The sequence below is a fragment of the Pelodiscus sinensis genome, chromosome 20 (genome assembly GCF_052426305.1).
Source record: "Pelodiscus sinensis isolate ZL-2025 chromosome 20, ASM5242630v1, whole genome shotgun sequence".
NCBI classification, from domain to species: Eukaryota; Metazoa; Chordata; order Testudines; family Trionychidae; genus Pelodiscus; species Pelodiscus sinensis.
The window spans coordinates 20,418,957-20,442,456 of record NC_143071.1 but is presented as its reverse complement, the minus strand read 5'-3'; the positions used below and the strand labels follow the sequence as shown (position 1 = coordinate 20,442,456).

The following is a 23,500-nucleotide window of genomic DNA, read 5'->3' as shown; positions in this document are numbered from 1 at the left end:
TAAAGCAAACCCCAGAAACAGATGGTTGGTGGTTTTCCCTGCTACAATTAAACATATAAAGCCAATGGTCTCTGCCCGATCAATTTTTAATACATTGGATTGTGCTGACCCTCTGTAGCCCATCTCTGGGCCCAAGTTCACAGCCTGTCTCTACTGTGGGAAAGAAGGGAATTTACTAGCTGGCTGGCTGGGGTGTGCAAACACCACCACGCAGCAGACTTGGAGCAATCCTCCCCCACTCCTTGTGGTGAAGCCTGAAAGCAGGAACCCCAGTGATGCTACTGCTTCCATTGTGTATTGTCACAGCTGTCCTGGTGCAGAGGGGAGGGGGGAGTTCAAGATGCTTAGGTTTGCAATGAAATCAGAGTGCCCACAATAGAACAGCAAGGGCCTCCCAGTGTAGAAAAGCTAAATCTTTATTGTTTTGTCTAAGAATAAAGTGAGTCAACATGGAGCTTTTGGTAGAACATTTTCTTTAAAAATAATTGTAATAAACATTGGTCCAAGGAGTTAATTGTGGGGAGCTACTTCTCAATTCCCTGCCGGCCCCGTGGGCTGAGCGCCCACTGCTGGTGCTGCTGGTGTGCTCGGTCTCTGGGGCACTCCACTTGTGCTGCTAGCGTCTTGTAGAGTGGTTTTGTCCTTGTGGAGAACCCAGAGCAGAAAGGAGAGGGGACCTGTACCGTGGAGAGCCTAGGTTTGGCCAGTCCCTGCATGGAGGCTGATCTAGAAGCAGCCATAAAGAGAGGCAGCCTAGTGCTTACACTGGGAGTGACGGCTGCTAATCTGACCTGAAAGAACTGTACCTGTTTGGTACCATCTGCTGCCCTGCAGCCCTCTCCCATTCGGGATCCTAGTGTCTCATCGGAGCTCCAGCTCAGAGCTTCCTTGCACACTGGGCAGGCCAAACTGTGTGTCCTCCCCCACCCTCAAACCTCCTAGCACTTGGCCCATCCGTGCGACCACAGGGGAGAGTGGGACGCAGGAGGTGGGCAGGGGACCAAGGAGCCCTGTGAACAAGTGTGAGGAAGAGAGGGGTGGGCTGGAATGGACACGGAGTGGTGGGAGGTGGTGGAAGCGTCCCCTGCAGGGCTTCTAGCCCGAGGGACTCAGGGACGCACATGGTCAAAGCCCTTTTAGAAATGGTTTATTTCTCAAGCTGGTGGGGGTCTCAGGAACCAGAGATGATCCTGCAGAGTTGGTCGTGCACCTGACCCTGCACCGGCTCACATGCCAGCGGCTCGCCGTCCACCGTCATGAGTCCGGTGGCAGCAAAGGGCTCGAGCCGGAAGGCCCTCACGGGGACGTAGTGAAGCTGGGGGCAGGTCAGCTCCAGGTGGGTCCCCTTCTCCATGGCTAGGAAGAGTTTGAGCAGCACCAGCCGAGACACCCCAGCCTTGAGGTAGAAAAGATGGATGGAGCTGTCATGGAGCTTGGCCTTAGGGACCATGGTGAAGTCAGCTCCCAGGTGCGACTGGTAGATGGCGAAAATCAAGATAAACTCCTCCTCGGGCACAATGGTCCAGTGGCTTGGGACGGGCTGGTCAAAGGGCACCAGGAGAGAGTCTTCTGGCCCCCCGTGAGAGGAGCGGAGCGCCCCCGGTGCAGGCTGAGGGAGGATGTGGATGGGGTGACCGTTGCTGCATGGCGCATGGGGGCTGCTCTGCTGGCTGCGGGGGGCCGAGACGACAGAGGATGAGGTCTCCACGGGCAGGTAGGCCAGGCGGCCCTTGTAGACCCGCAGCGCGGCCAGCTGCTGCACGGTGCCCACGGTGAAGCGGGCGTTGCCCAGTTTCCGGTACTTCTCGCTGGCAATGTCCACGTCGGAGATGAAGCCCCAGCCGAAGCTAAGGAAGGAGAAGAGGCGCTTGCCAGAGGCCGTGCTCAGGGAGACCAGGTCCATGGGCGCGTGCAGGCCTTTGCAGAGGAAATACGTGCAGTTGATCAGCAGCTTCTCCTTCAAGGCACGAGTGTTGCTGTAACGGAAACAAAAGCAGGCATGTTGAGCTGGGCCCTGCCCTGGCCCACGCCAGTGTCAGAGGTGGGGAGGGGCTCTCAGGACCCGGCTGCTGACTAGCTGTGTGACTGGGGGGCTCCAGGGCGCCCCAGTGGCTGAGGAAGCCACAGCAATTGCAAAATGTCGCTGCTAGTGGAGCATGAGGAGCCTGTGGGGGGCTCCGAGATCCTTGCCGGCTCAACATCCACCGTCTACCCCGCAAGGCCAGTCTCCTCCCACAGAAACTCCCTGGGCCGGGCTTAAAACCCAGCTGCCCCGGCCTGTGCGCCTTTTCTCAGACTCCGCTATTGCTTCCGCCTGTCCTGGCCAGGCAGCCGGGCCCAAGCCCCTTTGCTCCCCGGCTGAGCTCTGTGGGAGACGCCTTTCTCCAGGGGCTGTGTCAGACTGGCAGGGTGGGGGAGGCAGCGAAACCCACAGGGGCAGCTGGCCAGGCAGGGGGTTTGCTTGGTGCCTTTGCTCTTGAGGCCCCATGGCCCAGCCTGGCAGGAGTGATCTGCCAGCCTGAGAGACTGGCCAGAGCTGCGGACAGAGCCAGGCTCAGGGGCAAGGCCCACAAGTCCTGTGTAGGGTTGCCGGTGGCCAGTATTGATCTGGACAGTCTGGTATTTTCTGATTTTTTCAGAGAGGCGAAAATCCCAGGTACTTACCTGGTTCCACAGGGGAGCTGTCTGGCCAAAAAGCCTCAAAGGCATTTCTTAAAGGGGCCACCGCAGGTTTTTAGTTTTTTTTTTTTTTTTTTTTTTTGCTCAACTTTGGTCTCCCCCTTTCTTTCCCCCTCAACAGAATTTTTTTCCCCGGTGTTTTTGGTTTTTTTTTTGGGGGGGGGGGGCATGTAGGAAGAGGAGGAGGGAGGGTGTTTGGTATTTTTGCTTAAACCATCTGGCAACCCTAGTCCTGTAGGGCACTGGCACATGCAACCTTGGTGGTTGTTTAACCTGTTCAGGGCCCTAAAGGGCCTGTCCCCCAAACAACCCCGTGACTAGGAGCCTGGCATTAGCATGTACAGATTTGCAGGGGCAGCGGCCCTCTCTAGAGACTAGACCAGACTGAATCCTGCAGCCAGCTGCCCTCGTGCCACAGCCAGGACATGCCCTGGACTCTGGAGAACCAGGCTGCCTGTCACAGGAGGCTGAATGATTTACACAAGCACCACGCCGGCAGCTAGACACGGGGACTCTGCAAGGTCTCATCGTTTCAGTATCCAGTGCTCCCCAAAGCCATGGCGGTGAGAGCCAGGTCCAGCTGAGCCAGCCAGGCTGGGGAGGGCAGCGCCTAGGCATAGAAGCCACTTAGAGCCAGTAAGTGGAGCAAGTTGCATCCCATCTCATTTCTGCTGGGGCTCTCCTTCCGCACCCCCCCCCCCCCACCTGCTTAGCAGTCCCAGGCTGGGCTATGGGCCAGGCCAGGGACCGGGTCAGGGGAGGGGGTCTCACTTTGGGAATGTGTGTTGGCTGGTTTTTGGGTCCTATCTGCTCCTGGCTCTCGCAGCCCGGCCTGTGCTCCTACTACCCTGCAGCTGAGCCTATCTTGCCACGAGGCTCAGTGGCACCAGCAGACACTTGGTGCTAATGCAGGACCTAAGGGCGAGGGGGCCTGGCTGGGGGTGGGCAAACACTGGGGTCCAGGCTCTGTGGCCAAAGCACCATGGACTCCCTCTGCTGTGTCTGTTGGGAGCCCTATTCCTGTTGCCCCAAGCAGCAGCTCCCCCGTGTCTCTCTCTCTGACCCCAAAGCACTTTGCAGCACAAAAATCTCACCTCCAGTTTAGGAGGGGAAACTGAGGCAGAGAGTGGTAAAGTAACTTGCCCAGGATTCTGCATTGGGAACACAATTCTCCTACCTCCCCCTGTGGGGCCTGGCAGGAAAGCCCAGCTGGGGAGACAGTGGGAGCCGGGGCTAAGGAGGGTGCAGGGAAGAGGGAGGATCCTTTCTGGGGAAACCTGCTGCACAGGCAGCTAAGCCCAGTGCCAAACTGGGAACTGCTCTGTGCTGGGGCGAGAGCCCTTCCTGTGACTTTCAGAGGCAGCAAGAGCGTTGGAGCTTGTTTGTAGCCCAGCCCCCCTTGTGTGTGGAGCGAGCAGCCCGGGGAGGTGACTGGGCCTGTGTGTTCTCAGGAGCGACCTGCAAGCTGGGGCTGGGCATTGGCTGGGAGCTGTGGGGCTGAGCAGCTTGGCTGGGAAAGTGAAGCCAGGTCCTGCCCACAGCGCTGTGGGGCGACAGCTGGGATCAGCCTGGCAGCAGGGGGGGGGGGGGCCAGGCCAGAGCTGAGAGTGGCAATTTCATCTCACCTTGAGAAACAGGAGCCCAGGACTTCCACTTAAACTGCCTCTGCATGCCCCCTCCCAGCCTTCCCTGGGCCCAAGCCTGCCAGGAGCTTCTCCACCCCAGCACGCCAGGCAGCGCTGGGCTTTGGTGCTTCCTGCGTGGAGATGTTCACGGGGAGGGCAGGGGCCGGGGCAGAGGCAGGGCCTGGGAAAAGATCATAAAATGGGCTAAAAGTAAGAGTGAGGGAGAGCTGGGGTCTGGCCTGGCCCTGCTGTGTGACCTGGGCCAGCTCACTTCCTCACTGGGCTCTCATCCCCCTCCCCTCTTTCTTCTGTGTGGCCCAGGTAGCTGCAGGCTCTGTGGGATGCACATAGCACCAAGCCCATGAGCAGTAATAAATCCCAAGCTCTCTTACTGCACTTTACACGCATAGCTCTGGACGCGCTTTTCAAAGGAGGATGGGCTCCGTAGCCCATTTTAAAGATGGGGAAATTGAGGAGCGGGGCAGTGAAGTGACTTGCCCAAGGTCACCCAGCTGTCCAGTGGCAGAGCCAGGCATAGACCCCAGATCACTTGAGCCCCATCCTGCACCCACACTGTGTCAGTGGCGCCTGCTCTGAATGGTGCCCTCCCTCAAACAGTCTCAGCAAAGCCACCAGACGGTCCCAGCGCTGACGGGGCCGAGTGGGGGGGGACTACCCCTGCTGAATGGAGGGCTCGGAGGAGGCCAAACCATGCAGCTGACGCCATTACCAGAGCAGGAAAGGCTGGGTGGGGGCGTTCCCATGGTAACACAGTGTCCAAAGCAGGCCCTGTGCCGGGGCTCTCCTTGCACGTGGGGATGGACACACGGTGCTCACCCCCAGCGCTAACCCGGGACGCCCACGCGCCTGCACGGTGCTGATTGCTGCAGGGGCCTTAGCTTTGCGCTGTGCTTTTCATGGGGGCACAGCTAACCGCTGCCCCCTCAGCCTCCCCCGCACGGCACAGTCCAGCCCCCACAAGCTGCCTTAGGCAGGCTCCAGCAGCACCGGGCTGCCAGGAGTGGTGCCAGCCATGTGGCAGATGGCACCACGGGGTGGGGACGGGGGTAGCTCTTGCCCCCACACGGGCCCTTGGGGCTGCTGAAGTCACCTTCAATAGTGTAACAAGGTGGAAGTTCCTGCCCCTGGCCAGCCAGGCAGCGGCTTCCCTGCCCAGGGCCTGCTCCACCTCTCCCCATGTGCTGCTTCCCCAAGGACCCCGCGGCAACAACAGAGGCGGGGCCGGGGCTGGTGGCCGGCTGAGCCCTCCTTACCCGGCGTAGTGGTTGATGGACGCGGCCAGGGCGTTCCCGGAGCCCGCGGGCAGGGTGCACAGAGGCTTCTGGAGGGCGGCCTGCCAGTCCTGACGCTCCATCAGGCCGTTCAGCACCTGCAGACAGAGCCACACAGCTGGCAGCTTTCCAGAGGGGGCAGCCCCTGCCCATCCCTGGCTGCTGGGGGGAGCCCATATGGTGCCAGGGCTGCCTCCTGGGTGAGCCAATGTGGCCCCCTGCTCTGGCTGCTCATGCCCACCTGGGTCAAGGAAGCGGAGGAGGTTTGGGTGCCACCTCCTGTCTGGTGGTGCCTCCAGCAGCTGCCCAGCCTGGCTCCAGGGCACAAGCAGCAGACCCAGGAGCTATTTGGCCCTTGTGCTGTTTCTCCCTCCCAGCCTCTGTGTGGGACGGGCAGTGGTGTCCCCCAGCCCGGCACAGCGACCACCCGGCCCACACCCTACTGCTGCTCCTCTGTCCTGCCCCGCAACCCCGCCTGCCCCCCTGCACACGCAGCCCCCTCCCTCCAGGCCTACCCTGCCCTGCCCTTCAGCCCCACCTACTTCCCCTCCAGGGGCTCCCAGGGGACACTGCGCCACCTGTGCTGTTTGTGACTGAGGCGGATACCTAGCGGCCCACCCTTGCTTGGGATGTGAGCCACCATCCACACCCTGTTTGCCACATACACTCCCACCTCGAACGCTGGGGTGGCACCACACGCACATGCACGCACACGCACACGCACACGCACACGCACACGCTCGCTCTCGCCTTTTGCCCGACTGCTGGGGCGTAAGAGGTCAGGCCCCAGGGAACGGCTCCTCGCCCTGTTGCCAGCATAGCAGCTGCCCATCTCCTCACCTCATAGAGCAGGCCATCCCCGGCCAGGACGACCATGGTGTCCCACTGCGATAAGTCTCCAGCCCGCACCAGCTCCCGGGCGTGATTTGGCTTCTCTGGGGAGAGAAATGCAGAGCTGCTGGCAGGGGCGGCCCCGTCTCACTTAACCGCCAGGTGCCGGGAGGGTCACCGCTCCCTGCACAATCCTTGGGGCTCGGTGGAGGTAAGGGGGGCACTGGGGGGACCACCAACCAATGCCCCCTGAATCGGAGCCAGCTGGCCACAGCCTCACCTGGGAGCTGGACAAGTGTTAGAGGGGCACCAAGCCACAAGGCAGAACGCTCATGACATGCACCTTGCTCCTGTCAGCCCCAGGAAGGATTCAGGGCTGGGAGGAAAGTGACGCTCCTGCCAGCTGCTGCCCTCTTCTTCCTGTAGCTACCCAGCGCCCAAGGGGAGGGGGTCCCTTTCCCTACTCCTTCCCCCCCCCCGCTCATTTGAATACCGTGCACCCATTGGCCATGTTTCAGCCAGTGGCACTTTAGTTGCACATTACAGTGCAGCACTAGCCGGGATGCTCCCAGCTGGAGCGGTCCACATGTTAACGAAAGGCAGTCAGCTGCTATGCTACAGGGCACAGCCAGCCAGGCAGGGAGAGCCCGGCCAGACAGGAGTCCCCCACCCAGCAAAATACCCTCCCCTCTGCCTGGCAGGAGGGGCTGGCTGGAGGCCACCGGGGCATGGTTACTGCAGTGGGAGCAGACTTACCAGTCACAAAGAGGGTGAAGGTCATGCCGGCCTCCACCAGCATCGGCTGCACGATGGAGTGGAACAGCTGCAGCGCGCACCCCGTTCCGCTCTGGGGGTTCAGCAGCACCAGGGCGTGGCAGGGCCGCGGCAAGAGTCCCCACATCACCCCTGAACAGAGACGAGAGAGAAGAGATTTGGTACTGGCTGCCTCTCTCCTGCGCTTGCTGCATGGGCTGAACCCCGACCAGCTCCCCTAGCCAGGCCTGGAATGGTCGGGAGGGGACCAAGGAGGGTCGTGCCCAAGTGACACGGCAGGTTGCTTGGTACTGGCAGCTGGCTTCGAAGGCTGCCCTGACATGACGCCCAGTTCCACAGCAAAAAGCCCCTTCTCCACCCTCGCTGCTGGCTTGGCAGCTCTGGAGACTGACATCAGCCAGCCTGGGAAGGCAGGCAGTCCCCATGTGCCACACGTGGCAGTGCCAGGTGGGCCCAGATGTTTCAGGCTCCCCTGTAGCTCCAGGGTAACTCCATGGGTGCAGTGAATGATTCCTGCCCAAAGGGCTGACCAGGTCCCGAGGGGTCCAGCTCCAGGAGCTAGTTTACAAAGCTGCAGTGCGTTTATCTTTGGGTGTCCAGCGAAGGGGGAGAGGGGCAGGGAAGCTGCTGGTGACAGTGAGTGCGGCTAATCTTGGAGCCAGCAGATTCAAGACTGTTTAAGGCGATAAAGTGAAAAGGAACAAACTGAGGCAGGTCTTGGCCCCATTCTCTCCCCTCAGGAGGCTGGGACAGGATCAGGGAAATCTCCTCCCCACCAAGGGGAGAAACTCAAAGGAAAGAGAGAGCAGCAAGGCAACACCTTCCATTCCACCAGCCTGCCAGCATTTCACCCAGACGAACAACGCCCTGGCCATGGACACCAGTGAATACAGTAAAACTCCAATCGTCCAGCATCCAGGGGTCCGGCACTCCCGATAGTCCGGCACCAACTGGAACCCGGAAGTGCTCCAGCCAGCCAGACAATTGGAGCTGCTCTGCCCCCGGCTTCCCCAAGTCAGCTGCTGCTGAAACTGACCAGCGGCGGACTTGGGGAAGCCGTGGGGCAGAGCAGCTGGGGTGCTGACGGGTTGGTCCCGCAGCGCCGCCCTCACCCACGCTGCGCAGTTCCCTGCCGACCCCACCCCCACCCCAGACCCCTCATAGCCCCCCTTCCGGTACTCCGGCATATCTGATAATCCAACACCGCCTGGGTCCTAAAGGTGCTGGATTATCGGAAGTTTATTGTAATTAAACAAATGCAGCCAAGCGTCTGGCCATGGAGCTCGGAGCTGGGCTGAGAGCACCAGGTACTGTCCACAAACAGGCCCCATTGCAGAGTGAAATTCACTTGGCCTGTGATCACTCCCCTTGAGTTTGCTTTCCTTGAACTGGGTTAGGGTGTGGGTGGGGCTTGCCCGATCCCCTAAGCATGTCCCGAGCAAGGGGCAGGAAACCTGTTGGATGCACAGGGTAAGTGGCAGCGCTGATCTGTACAGCAAGGTGCTTAAATCCCCATTTTACCCACGAGACGGAGAGAGGGCCCTGGGGATAGAGACACTCTCCTTTCTGATGTTAATAGGAACCGTGTGTCTAAATCCCTTGAGCGGCTTTGGAAAAAGTCTGAGCTAATTGCCTTGCTCCAGATCACACAAGGCAAAGCTGAAGCCAGAGCTCCCGGGTAATTTGCTCTAAGCCAGGGCTACTCAATTTTGGAAGCCCCCAGGGCCCAGAGCCACAATGATACTCACAGCCCTATTATCACCCCTAATGTCATTACCTCACAGACACTAACCTTCCCCCCCTCACCCCCACTCTGATCTAAAATTTGATTTGTCAATTTCACATGCGTTCATTTTTTTGATTGTAACACTTTGGTATATATGGTTGTGCCGATTTTCTTCCACATATTGATCTGAGGAAGTGGGTCTGGCCCACGAAAGCTCATCACATAATAAACCATCTTGTTAGTCTGTAAAGTGCTACATAGTCCTGTATTTTGTTTTAACTAGACCAGACTAACACGACTGCATCTCTATCACTATTCCACATGCCGAGGGCCACAACTTAAAGAGTGGCTGCATATACATGCAAATATATGCAAATAGCTTCTTTCACACTGATGGGCATGAATACAAAATTTAAGGCAAGACTACACAACATACAGGCCCCATTTAAGTCAGTTCTGCTGATATTACTAAAATGCAATATTCACCCGATTCCCACCCATATGACAGCACTTGTAATGAGCGACCGTCCAGGAATTTACCTACTAAAACGCGTATCAACTAGACCACCGTGATATTAATGACTTTTTTGTTTTGGCTTCACAACCATCCAGGAATTAACGACTGAAACACACATCAACCCAAACCGCAGTGTGAACCCAAACCGCACTGCGGGTGCAAGCAAACGGGCCACGTGTTGAGTAGCCCTGCCCTAAGCCCTCCTTTCCCCTCCCCCCAGGAAGCATTCTCCACAGCCAGGCCCTGTGACTAGTGGCTCCTCAGTCCTCTGACTCACGCTCAGATTTCCAGACACCGGCCCCAGAAGGGGGAGTGGGGCTGACACTGCCACAAATATTTGCTCAGTCATGTTCTGGGAGAACTAGTCCCCAAGGAAGCAGCAACATGCAGTTACACTTTCTCATTTCACCCCGCGACGGTGTCTCACCACCTCCCGTAGCGAGACACAGCCGGGGCTGCGTTCTGGGTGGGGGTGACCATGCACATGTGGCTTGAGAGACGGTGACACCCCAGGGGTGGGTTTCCTGTATAATGCATGCTCATGATCCCCAGGGAGACAGCTTGTCTCTATAGATCTGGTCCAAAACACATGCGCCACAATAATTAAAGCCTCTGTGGAAGGTTCCTGGCAGCATGCCCACCCACAGGGGCCAGAGCAGGGGCGCTCTGCCCACCAGTCAGCGGTTGTGTCTGTGTTAAAAGCATTTCCGGAAAATCATGCCAGTCTAGACGTAGCCCATGGGTGAAATCCTGGCCCCATGGATGCCTACAGGAATTTTGCCATGCACTTCACTCGGGCTAGGATTTAACCCTGGAGTCTTTGCTACAAGGTGTGGCCTTGTTTGCACAGGAACATAAGAACTGCCAACCTGGCCCAGTATCCTGTCTGCTGACAGTTGCCAATACAGATGCCCCAGAGGGAGGGAACACAATAGATAATCCTCACATGAGCCCTCTCCTGTCATCCATTTCCAGACAAACAGAGGCTAGGGACACCATTCCTACCCATCCTGGCTAATAGCCAGGAACTTATCTAGCTCTTTTTGAACCCTGTTAAAGTCCTAGTCTTCACAATATCCTCTGGCAAGGAGTTCCGCAGGTTGACACTGCGCTGAGTGAAGAAAAACTTCCTTTTGTTTGTTTTAAACCTGCTGCCTATTAATTTAATTTGGTGACCTCTAGTTCTTATGTTACAGGAACAAATAAATAACTTTTTCTTATTTACTTTTTCCACACCAGTCATGGTTTTACAGATCTCCCGCATATCCTCTCATGCAAATCCCCATAGTCTGCTCTTCTTTAAGTTGAAAGTTTATAGAATTTTGCTGATGTAGCTACACTGGTAAAATCCAACTCATAAATCTGATCATCTGGAGAAGTGGGCTGTGCCCATGAAAGCTCATGATCCCATCTACATGTTTCGTTAGTCTATAAAGTTCTCTCAGATCATTTGTTGTTTTTCTCAGTATTAAAGACCTTGTGGCGGCTCAGGGAGCTGGCTGAAGTGATGCCGTACCTGCCCAGTTATACTAGCATCACTGCCTCTACGGGAGGCTGTTACCAGTTGGCTCCAAGGGTAAAAGCTTTTTCAGGAAGGCCCAGGTTGTACGTTCCAGATGTCTGCCAGCACAGCTGTGTGGGACCAGGGGGCGGAGCAGTGCAATCCTCACCCCACAGAGCAGTGCTGGCAGAAGCCCCTTGATTCACTGCAGTTAATGCTGGCAAAACAGAGCTAATGCTGCCCGTGCTGCTTGCTTTGCTCAGGGCAGTATTTTCAGCATAGCTGTGCCCACCTAGGGGCCCTTTGCCAGGACAGCAGACCTGGATTCCAGGACCGATACAGAGCTCCTAGTGCACTTGAGGGCTTGCAAAGACTGTGAGCTTTCAGGGGTAGGAAGCAGGCCACTCTGGGGAGCTGTACAGCACCGTGCACAACCAGGCATCAAGCTCAGTTAGCATCTTCCCTCCTACAATCAAAGCCTGAATATCTGAGCACGTTCCCAGCAAGGCCTGGGGCATGTGTCCCAGCCCAGTTGGAGTGACTGGGTGTCCTGCATGACGTCTATTCATGTCTGTTGCTGGGGCCGAGGGATGCTACTGCGAGAACCACATGCAGACAAAGGCAGAACTAGACGGAAGAACCCACCACTGTGGACGTGTCAGTAATCAGCTGTGCCGTGCTGCAGATGGGGGAGGGGACTCTCCCTTGGTCAACTGCCTCTGCACAGCAGCAGGCTTGGTGACCCTGGTGAGGGAGAGCTGATCTCTCCAAGCCTGGCTCAAACAGCGGCCCCACCCTGCTTCGGCCCCGCCCCGTGCAGAGGGATTCTGGGAAGCAGCTGGCGAGCCCTGCTCTCTGGCGCCCATTATCAGTTCCAAACAGACTCCCTTCCTGGCAGAAAAGGTTCAGAGACTAACAGGGCTCCACATCTGGGGCCCCCAAGCAGCCACTGTCAGAGCAGAGCGTAACCCGTCACCAGGGGAAAGTCTCAGCTGCAGCTAGTCGACTAGATGGATCTATGGCCCCTGCCAGATCCCTCGGGAAGTTCAGCTTTGGTTTTCTCAGAGAGGTTTTGCTTTGCTTCTCAGGAAAATGAGGCTCTCTGAGCACCCGCCAGGCACTGCCAAAGCTCGTGGAGTTGGTATCTCCTCAAAGCTCCTGCTCCTGGAGTCAGGTGATTGAGACTCACCACTGGGGCTCAACCCCCGGCTGCTCCCTCTCCCATGCGCCTCTTACACACTGTCGTTGCCTTCCAGCTCTGGGAGGGAGGGGGAAGAGCGGGATGGAGTGCGAATCAGGTGATTTGCATGCTCCAAAAGTGCTGAGAGGGAGGGGACAGGAGCAGGAAGTGCAGGCCTCCAGTGCCCCAGTGGGGAAGGGGACAGATGGGGGGGCACAGGGCTGTAGGTGGAACTCGAGTGAGGCTGCTGCAGCCCACTGAGGCGAAGGAGGGCCATGTATGCGGACCACCCACCACATCTGGTTGCCCATCCTAGAGTCAGAAGGCACTTCCAGCCGACATGGTGTCTGGCTATTGATGGGCCTTGCCCGCCCCACAGTAGCAGACTGTTGTCTCAGATTGTGGAGGCCTCTGTCCACGAGGCACGTATCCCTCCCTCCCATCGCCCACAATGTGGGGGGGGTGATGAAAGATGCCGAAACTTGATGGGAAGAGATTACCCAAGCAGGACCCTTTGACAAAGCAAGAGCTCAGAGATGCGCACAGGAAGAGACCCCTCCCTTTCTCTTGGGTAACTCTGGGAAAAGGGCACATCTGATGTCCCAGCAAGACAGACTCATTCATCTGGCTGCCCGGTTCCTCTTTTGGGGCCCCAATCAGAATGACAAGCGACAATCCGGGTGTGTCTCAGCAGACAGAAGCTGAGGTAGGGGAGGGGTGTCAGCCCTTTCAGAGGGCCAGCTGATTTTCTTTGCATCTGTTCCCCACCCTGCATAGATCACAAACACCACATGGAGAAACAGCTGGGTCTGACTCCCTTTCTCAGAAACAAACTGGCTTCTGTAGGTAAGAGATAAATGAAAACGTTACCAGCAGGCGGCAATTGCCTATCGAGATCCCAGTGTGGCCCTAACGCCGCCCCAGTTATCTAGCACGCGAAGAATCTCCCAAAGCAGTTTCACAACAAAGCGTAAAGCTCTGCAGCGTGTGGAATAAGAATCACAGCAACGATCAGGCCCGTCAATACACGGCCATGGCCACGGGGGCGTGCCCGGATTAGAAGGCACTTGGGAACAGACCCTTTCACGTCTCCACAGCTGATTCCAATCCATCCCCGGCTAACACTGACCGCTGTGACCCTTGCAAAGCGCAGTGGACGTTGTTACCCCCTGTGGGGACAGAGCAGCTGGTCTCAGCCCCTTCCCTGGTGGACATCACATTAGAAACCACAGTTACAACTGGCCAATCTGAGCCGGGGCAGGACAGGTCCCAGAGAGGGAGCTGCTTGCTGACCCTCCGAGGTGGCCTCTGCAGGCTAAGCCGGAAGCAGGCTTGCCTGGCTGGTGCCTCAGCTGGAAGTTCAACGCGGGAAAGAGACAGCAAGGCCACGGGTCAGACAGAACCAGCATGAGCCCGTGTGCACGGCCCGCCCAGTCCTTGGCTGCCCAACAGAGAGGAACTGCCGTGGGGGAGGAGCTGCTGATGCTGACACATCAACTCATTTCACACATCTAGAGGGATTTCACTAACCCACTACAGAGTCTGCAGCAGGGGAATGTATCTACCGATCTGACACCGTTACCCTAACATTAACTGGATGGCGCATTACAAAGCCAATACTCCTACCATTAACATCTGCGTTTCCACCTCAGACGCTGTGCATGGGACACATCCAGCCCACTTAATTAGCCTCGTGAGCACGAGTCTTACAATTGATGGGTACTTCTGGCGTCAGATCTATCCCTTGGTTTCTGTTATTTCCAGTCCAACTCATCTGAGGAAGTGGGCTTTGCCCGCGCAGGCTCATGATTCTGTAGATTTTGGTTAGTCTGTCAGGTGCCAGAGGACCACTCGTCATTTCGCATGGGACAACTGGCTCATGGTTTTGGGCCATGTCTATGCTACAGGGATATGGGGAATGGGCGTGGCACAGTAGCTCTGCCAGCGTCGCTCCATTACGTAACTGCTGTCTCCAGCGGCGGAGAGGGTCTCCCACAGCTGTCAGCTCCCACCTCCCCAAGTGACGGAAAGTAGGTGGGGGCTGAGGCGGTGTGGCCATGGCATGCGGGTGTGGATTTTTCACACCCCTGACTGCTCCATTGCCCAGGCCCCAGGTGACAGTCCCCGTATCTGGGTCCCACGTCCCGGAGCCACCCAGCCTGTTACACTCCAGACTTGCGTACGGAAGAGGCTGCTCAGAAAGTGCCTCTGAGCCACGGAGCGATTCTCAGGTGCTTAGGAAACTCCCTCTCCCGGGTGTTTGGCCACAGGCAGCTCCTGTGCCCCAAGCCAGCAAGTCCTGTCTGACCGCACCACGTGCTGGGGAGCCTGTGCCGGAGAATAGGAACAGCCATGTCCTGCTTCACCCCCCCACCCCCACCCCAGAGAGGGCATATTGCTCAGCCGGGGCTATGGTGCCTCCACCAGACGCTGTACTGGCCACAACAAACTGTTGACCAGGTACCTGCAAGTCAAGGGCATTTCTAGGAGACCCTTCCAAACAGCTGGGAAGCAGAATGCTAATTACAATAAAAACTTAATTAGCATCTGAGCGCATCATCTGCACCCCCGGGGTTCTTGGAACGAATCTGCCACCAGGCACAGCAGGGGCTGATTAAAGCAAGATGCTTGACTCTGTAGGGACCAGGCCCTGTAGTCAGCGTGGGCCTGGATGCACCAAGGAAGCAGAGACTGAGCAGCAGCTGAGCCGTGCCTGCCTGCCAAGCGAGGCCACACTCCCTCGACAGAGCCCATGGGATGAGGAGGAGGAAGGCGAGTCAATGCAGGGCACTGGGGGGAAGGAGGGAAGACTGTGGTGTCCTTGTGTGTAAGGTGGAGTCCTTTCACCCCACGCCACCTCCCCCAGCTAATGAAGCACTAACAGTCAGGTGGGCACGGTTAGGCGGCTCCGTCCAGCTCCAAGAGGAATGCTCCCACCAGCATGGCCATGGCCGCTCAGGCAGGGGGTCTGACCGGGACAGAAACCCTGGCATCTATGCTGCGGGATGAGGCCAGTTTAGCCACGGTGACCTCACTGTGCCGGCAGTCTCCATGGCGTAGACATGCCCTGAGGTCTTGGCGACACGGATTCTCTCCGAGTGTCTCACGTAGACCAACCCCTGGTGCTTTCGTCACCCCACCTCTCGCCCTGCACTCCGACTGTCCCTCCTGCAGCCAGGGCTGGATCATTCCTCCATGCTGGTCCTTGGACGTGCTGCCGCGCGGGACAGCAGAGCCTCTCCCGGCAGACAGGTCCAGGTCAGCGTAGGCTGCGCTGCTACTCCTCCTGGCTGGGCAGCATTGCGTGGCACCGTGGTTATAACGCTGAGAGCTCCCAGGAGCCATGGCCCAGCCAGGACCCCACGGTGCTAGGCGCTGTACAAACACAGAACACAAAGAGCTAGTGCTAGTGCCAGCTGGAGCAGCGCCAAGGCAAGAGGGAGGGAGGATGTTCTGAGAAAATGTGACTCAGCAAGGGACTTAAGCACGAGAATCATCCCCAAAGCCACATGCTTAAACGCCTTGCGGAGACAATTCTCACCCTAAAAACAGTGAGACAAGACCCTGGCCAGTTTTCCGGGGTGACCTAAATTCCTCTAAGCTGCCCGGCTTCCCATTAAGTCCCACGCAGGGACTCAGGGCTGCAGTGGGGAGAGAGCTCTCCTCAAGCTCTGGAGCTGCTGTGGCTAGGGGAAAGGGGCCCCTCTTCACCAGCCCCAGCAGGGAACTGAGGTAAGCTCGAACCCCAACCCCCTTCTCCACCTTGATCCCCCCAGCCCTAAGCCCCCTTCCCCCCCGCACCCAAAATCCCACACCGCAACCCAGAGCCTGAATCCTAACATCCAGTCCCCAAACCTCTTGTACTCCAAGCCCCTCATGCCCAGCCCCACACCTGAGCCTGCACCCCCAGCCAGAGTCCTTGCACCCCACCCTTCTGCCCCTACCCTGAGCCCCCTTCCACACTCAGAATCCTTTGTCCCCACCCTCCTGCCACATGAATTTTGTTGTGGGCACCAGTATGAAGGTGATGCGTCGCACAGCCCCTCTGTGTCACGTCACCTCCACGTTGCTGCACATGACAAAATTCACTCTGCTCAGGGGGGAGAAAAATTAGAGTTTTTTGGGGGGAGAGGGGGTAATTTCCCTGGTGCCCAACTGGAGACTTTTGAAGGGGCAGATGGGCGAGTGCTTGGCAGACCCCCAAAGTCACTTTTCAAAACCTCAGCACCTGTATTGATGTGTTAAAACCCAGATCAGGAAGCGTTCCCACTGATCTAGTAGGGGGCAGACTGGGCCACACAGCCTGCTGGGAAGGGACTCGGGGGAGCCAGGTCTGGACTGAGCTTGGACATGGCTTTTGAGCCCACCCTTTTGTGTGTGTCGTCAGGGCTGCTGTGGAAATGCGCAGGAGTAAGGAGAACTCCCCCTCCCTCCGTGCCATGGAGAATTTGGGAGCATGCAGCCTATAGACACTCTGCAAGGGCACCAGGGGCATGCACAGCCACTGAAGAGCTGCCACAGTTTAACAGTAAGCTGATTGGGGCTGGGGCCATTTGCCGGCTGTGCATGTGCAGAAAGCGCCTGCTCCCTGAGCCGAGCAGCTGGGCACTATAAAAAAAGCCGGCTGCTAAGCTCGTGAGATGCCCACAAACATGGTGCTGCCCCATTAGGATCTCAGGGCGAACTCCTCCAGGTTGTCAGGGGGGAGTTCATGCCAGTAGGCATAGCAGGGCAGTGCTGCTCCCTGAGAACATGGGGTTACGTTGCCTAAAGTCATTTTGTCAGAGGACTTTTGTACTTGGATGTTTGCAATCTTTTTCCTTCAACAGCGAAGTGCATCCGTGCCTCTTCTGCAGTCCTCACCGGGGGTGCAGGTCTGTGCCCGGCTGAAGAGGCGAATTAAAGAAATTATAAGTGTTGGGGGAAATACCAGTTTTGCTCCACAGGGGTGAAATTCACCCCTGTGCTGAGCCAGCCCTTTCTTAAACCTTTCCCTTCAGCATTTGAAACGGAGCCCCCACTCCTGCAATGACGTCCACCATCCACAGGGAGCAAACTAGCACCACACACTACACAGGAACCAGAGACAGGCAGGATGGGGCCCTCAGCCCTGTTTGGATTCCCTGGGTGTTGCTGCAGCAAAAATCAATAGGAAGTGAAATTGACCAAGCTGGTTTCTCTGTCCAAGCTGGGTGAAAGATACAAAGTGAATAAAAAGCGCAAATGGAATGAAGTAAATTACCTTTTTGAAAACATTGTCTCTAAGAATTAGATGTTAGAGGGAATAGTTTTGAAATGGGTTCTAATTTGAAAAAGTCCACTTAAAATATTCACTGTTCCTCTTTCTAAAGTCCCACATTAACTCTCCCTCTTCACCTCCTGATCCCTCAGGCTATGTCTAGACTACAGAGATCTTCCACAAAAACTTCTTGCGCAAGAGCGCATCCGCACTGCAAAAGCGCATCAGAAAAGCGATGTGCTTCTGCGCAAGAGAACATCCAGACTGCATAGACACTCTCTCGCAAGAAAGCTCTGATTGTCATTAACAGAATGGCCACCAAGGAACCTGTGCTTCTTTCGATAGGCTGTTTTTGCGCAAAAAAAACCCTGTTTCCCACTTCCGTAAAAAGGTTTATTCCTCGTAGAAAGAGGAATAACTCTTGCACAAAAACCCCTCTCTTCTTCTCATTTACTGTAAATGTACTTATGTAAAAATGTGCTTGCAGTGTGGACGCTCTGTGGGTTTTTGCGCAAAAACTCTGCAATCTAGATGTAGCCTCAGGCTACTACTGATGCCTCTAATTATTAAGAAGGGAAAACAAGTTTTAAAACTTTTACTCATTTTATTTTGGGCTGGCTTAGTCAATGAAATCGGGTTCTTAATGGTGCAGTGTTTGGACAACAAACAGCAGGGGAACTGCTTTAACAAATGTTTCCACTGGAATTTTATGCATCTGTTTTTAGAGCTCAGGAAATATTTGCTTTTAGCCTTAGGTTTTGGGAAAGATGCTTTTTAAAATACAAGTCTAACCACTGGGCAAATATGAGTTGACTGCATCCCTTTAAACTCACTAATGCTAATTTCAAAGTTTGATTGTTACAGCTGGACATGTATATAAATGAAGTGGTGCATATAATTGAATCTCTGATCAGACAGTCAGAGATTTACACAGATGTAGCTAAATTCATCCCTGATGTAGTTCCAGTGAAGACAATGGAATTAAGCCAGAACTGGATGTGGCCTTTTAGGTTCCTGAGATTTGGATTAAAATGGGCCCCACACCCATGTTGGCATCTGATCATCACAGCAAACTGCACACAAAGCCTAGGAATACATCACCTGCTGCTCCTAACAAACAGCACACTGCTAGCCCTCCCCGGGCATTACCATGCAGCTCCTACCTGACAGGATGCCCACTCCAGAAGGAGCTGCAGGCTCCTATGGGGGGGGGGGTGCAAAAGCATGCTCTGGCTGGCCAGGGGGAGATAGGAGCAGCGCGCTGCCTGAGCCTCCCTCCCCCATGCTCTGACCAGCCAGAAGACGACTGGGGTTGATTTCCCTGCTTACTTGGCAGACCATGGGGGTGCTCTTGTGGCCCCCATTTACACACACACCCCCACACACAAATTCCTCATACAGGCCTGAGCTGTTTGATTAAATAAACATGACTGGCAACGTGCCATGGCGGCCCCACAATGGGGAGCTGACAGATCCGGAACGGATGACCCACTGGTGAGAACACCTGTCCATCAGCGCCTATGTGCTTCATGCTGAGGTCTGACAGCAAGAGTGCCCCAAGCCAATGGGGTGAAGAGAAATCCACTGGGAAAGAGAATGAATGTCCTCTCATGGAAGCAAACCCCGATTTGCGACATTTACTCCTCCCCTAAACGTATGGCATGTGTGGGGAGAGACAAACCCTACACGTGCCCAGGGGACGCAACATACAGCTGGTGGGCCAACCGGAGCCGGTAACCCAGCCTCAGCTAGCCAATCCCATCTCCAGCTTCGCGTTGGAAACCCTGCATAGAGACAGGACCAACAGGCTCCCGCACCCATCACCAGCTCCGCAGGGTGAAGGCTGCGTTTGGATTCTCCTGCTCTCCCTGCAGAAAGGTCAATGCCAGAAAGCTCCTCTATCCCCCGGTCTGTCATTTCATGAACTGAATGGCAGCCAAGTGTTCTGGGCACACGGGCAGCTGCCAAACCTCCCTGCCTGTCGCTCCCTTTCACCATCTCCCCTCGCATGTGCTTCCCCTGGGGAAATCTGTCGCAAAGGCTGAGGCATCATCAGACGCCCACGCAGGAGGGGAGGCAGAACCAGGCCCTCACATCTTGTACACACCAGTCAGTCTTTCCTTCTGCCCCTGCCCCCGTGGAGCTGGGGGAGGGGCAGGGCTCAGAAATACTGAGTCATGAAACCAGGAACATGGCGGTGGGGTTTAAGGGCTGCCTGATTTCAGGATTCCTCCTGCTCTCTCAGCGAGGCTCTGGCCCATCCTGCACTCTGAAATGGGGGGGCATGTTGATGAGCAGCTGCACCGAGCAGGCAGCAGGGACAGCTCTGGCACCATCAAGCACGCATGTTAAGCCAGGAGAGTTCAGGGCCTGATCCTGCATGCAGCTGAGCACCCACAACTCAGTGGACTTTAAAAGGAGTTTCAGGGGAGCCGTGTTAGTCGGGAACTGAAAAAACGTAAAAGCCAGCGAATGGCCCTGCAGCCCCTGGGAGACTAACAAAACCCGTAGCTGGTCGCATGAGCTTTCGTGGGCACAACCCCCTTCTTCAGATGAAACCAAAGGAGTGTAGGAGCAGCACAGGGCCAGAAACATCCCGCAGGGCATTTCCCACCCCACCTGTGATTTCTCTTGTACACACTTCAGCCCGCATAGCGATGATCCCTGCAGCTTATGTTACATAGAAACTAGGCATTATATTAATTATATATATTATCAAGATTGTTCTCAAAGTTAAGTAGCCAGTGAGGAGAAAATATTTAATTTTAGCAGCAGAAATACAGATCGGGTCAAAGGCGGAGTTAATGGCGACTAATGGCTGGCGGTGTGATGCTGCGAAGGGTAGCACACCAATAAGCAGGCCTGTCCACCAGCACAGAACCACTAGCAAAGGGCCACGCGCCTTCCTTCCGAGGATTGAGCACCCCGGGCGCCCTGCCCATCGCAGCGAGGGAGAACCAAGACAGCATGTGGTTGCATGTGGTGCCTATTTGCATTGTCATTTAAATGTGATTTAAAATAAAGTAGTTAATATTATTACCGGTCACGTTGGCCTCGGTCCTCAGCTAAATGTAGTTCCCTGGAACTGCCAGGGAGGCTCAGACACTAAAAAATGCAGGGTATTTACATCTGGAGCCTGGTGGGAAAAAACCCCAAACAGAAGGAATCTGACAGCATTAACTAGCTACAGAGCCGCTTCCCACACTGGTGCCTCTGCGTGGCGCAGGTGCTGGCCTCTCTCCCCAGGGCAAGGACAGCATCGGTGGCAACAACCTGGCTTTTCTCTTAACTTCACCCACCTCTGCCCTTCAGCCACTCTCATTGGCCTGTGGGCCAAGACCCCAGCCAGGCAGCCAGTTGCAGCGATGGTGTTGGGAAGCGGCTACTTGTCTATTAGGAACTAGCCTGAGACCATGAACCTGACTTTCACCTGGGCTACTCGAGAGCCTTCTTATGTCTTGTTTGCTGCTAATCTGGGCTGGATGCGTGCCAGTGACCTAGAACGGTTTCTATTAATAGCCCTGAGCTAGTCACCATGCCCTTCCCCCTCCCAGCAAGCATGCGGAGAATAAGACCGTGACAGATACCAGGGAACCCTTGTGAAGTGCAGTGCGGCGCAACCCCCTCTGGGAAGAGGATTTGCTGAACCGGGTGAAAGGCAGATGAGTTCCCAGGGCTGGTCTCTTCCTTTCCAGCCTCAGGGGGTATGTGCTGCAAAATTAGACCCCGAGGGACGTAAAATCACAGAACTGGAAGGAATCTTGAGAGGGCATCAAGTCCAGCCCCCTGTGTTAATGGCAGGACACAGCATCATCGAGACCATCCCGGACAGGTGTTTGTGTCAAACCTGCTCTTAAAAATCGACAGTGATGGAGATTCCCTAGGCAAGCTACTCCAAAGCGTAACCACCCTGAGAGTTAAGAAGTTCTTCCAATGTCCAATGTGAACCTCCCTTTGGGGCTGTCCCTAAGGGGGCACAGGGCCTAGGAACTCCCTGCTCCTGGGTGCTAGGGGCTCCCATGCACTGCAAGCCCTGCTCCTTCCCCAGGCCCTACCCCTGTCCCAGCCCTTTCATGCTTCCTTGCCCCTTCCCCTGAGCAACACGGCCCAGAGGATTACAGGTGGGGAGGGGGGCAGCTGGCATAGCACCCGCAGGGGTCACTACCCCCATGGTGGCAGGAGCCAGAGCAGCCCGCCAGCCTGCTGCACCCCGCTTCTCTCCGGCAGCAGGAAACAGCATGCTGTGGCCAGGGTGCTCTGCTTCCAGCTGCCATGGAGAAGCTGAGCCCAGTAGATCAGGAGAGGGCGGCAGGACAGAGTGGAGCAGGCTGCCAGGCCACTCTGGCTTCCTCCTCTGCAGTGAGGGCTGCCCCATCACACCAGGCCCCTGGCCTCAGATAACCCTGTCAGTCCTGTCCATAGAATGGTGGGGGCTGCTATTGCAGGACTCCCAAAAGCATGGGACCTGAAGCAGACTATGGATGGGATGGCTCTGCTCCCTTGCTGTAATTTAACCTTGTTGTTTCTTGGCCTGTCATCAGAGGCTAAGGAGAATAATTTCTCTCCTTCCTCCTTGTAACAACTTCTTAGGCACTTGAAAGCTGTTATGTCCCCTGTCTTCTCTTTTTCAGACTAAACAACCCCGATTCTTTCAGCCTTCCCTCATAGGTCATGTTTTCTACACCTTTAATTATTTTTGTTCCTCTTCTCGGGACTTTTTCCAGTTTGTCCACATCTTTCCTGAAATGTGGCGCCCAGAACACAGTACAGGCAGTCCCCGGGTTACGTACAAGATAGGGACTGTAGGTTTATTCTTAAGTTGAATCTGTATGTAAGTCGGAACTGGCGTCCAGATTCAGCTGCTGCTGAAACTGACCGCCAGTTCTGACTTACATACAGATTCAACTTAAGAACCCCAAGCGTCCCCAAGTCAGCTGCTGCTGAAACTGATCAGCGGCTGATTCCAGGAAGCCTGGGGCAGAGCAACTCTGCCTCGGGCTTCCTGTAGTCAGCGCTGGTCAGTTTCAGCAGCGGCTGACTTGGGGACGCCTGGGGCAGAGCAGCTGGGGTGCTGCTGGGTTGCTCCAGTAGCACCGCTCCTCGCTCCTTGGCGCTACTGGACCGACCCAGCAGCACCCCAGCTGCTCTGCCCCAGGCATCCTGATTCAGCCACTGCTGAAACTGACCAGCAGCGGCTGAATCAGGACCTGGGGCAGAGCAGCTGGGGTGCTGCCGGGTTGGTCCAGTAGTGCCCAGAGCGGCGCTGCAGGACCAATCGGCAGCGCCCCAGCTGCTCTGCCCCAGGGTCCACAACAAAAGCCTCAGAGGCGCGGGAACCCGCCTGTTGGCTTTTTTTGCAACAGTGTCACACTCTTAACTCATATTAACTTGAGGTCCATTATGACCCCCCCAGACTCCTTTCAGTAGTACTCCTTCCTACGCTGTCATTTCCCATTTGTATGTGAGCATAAACCAGTGAAAGAACTAGCCCCGCAATGTTACACCTGGTTTGTGTGGCTTAGTGGCACCAGACACGCCTCTTGAGATGGCATCAAAGGTGGTGGCATCCTGCTGGGGATGCAAAGGTGCATGGAGAATGGCCTTGCCAGGTTATCAGGGCCACGGAGGAAAGTAGCCCAGTGCAGAGTTTGCTCGCCCAAGGAATTGTGCTGTCATCTGCACAATCGTTCACCCCGCATGCTCACTCACAAACACAGCACTGCCTTGGGGTGCTCAGCGACTGTAGGTGTCACTGAATTCTACAGCATGTCTAGGGTGCAAGTGGGTTAGAGAACAATGACCATCCATTTGGGGTTCGTGCTACAGGCGCGAGGCTAATGAGAGCTCAGTAAGGGGATGAGAAGCTGCCACATTTCCCTGGCCAGAGCAGGGCAGAGAGGTGGCTGGAAGGTCAAGTACCAGCCCTTTTTCTAGACACTTTTGCAGAGTTTGTAACTGTCACGGGGCATGGGGGTTAACTTGCCCTGAGTCAGGTGGAAATAGGACAGGCTGTCTGCAGTGCACACTGCTGCCTGTTGTCTGAATGGATCCAAGTGCTTTTCACATATACTGAAAACAGCCCTGAGCTGCAAAGTGTGGCCTGGGATCCAAACTATCCCAGGACTAGCTCAGACTG

General features: G+C 56.0%; 1 protein-coding gene across 3 annotated transcripts in view; it reads right to left on the bottom strand.

Annotated features, from left to right (window-relative positions):
• Window positions 1–318: 318 nt before the first annotated feature.
• Window positions 319–23,500, bottom strand: part of SPHK1 (sphingosine kinase 1) — a 60,052-nt gene continuing 36,870 nt past the window's right edge. For all 3 annotated transcript variants that reach the window (XM_075903610.2, XM_075903611.2, XM_075903612.2), the window contains 4 exons: window positions 7,184–7,333; window positions 6,437–6,531; window positions 5,579–5,694; window positions 319–1,976 (listed from right to left, as the gene is read on the bottom strand). In XM_075903610.2, coding sequence (XP_075759725.2) covers window positions 1,172–1,976; window positions 5,579–5,694; window positions 6,437–6,531; window positions 7,184–7,333 — 1,166 coding nt within the window. In that variant the 3' untranslated portion in view covers window positions 319–1,171. The remainder of the gene's footprint in view (window positions 1,977–5,578; window positions 5,695–6,436; window positions 6,532–7,183; window positions 7,334–23,500) is intronic.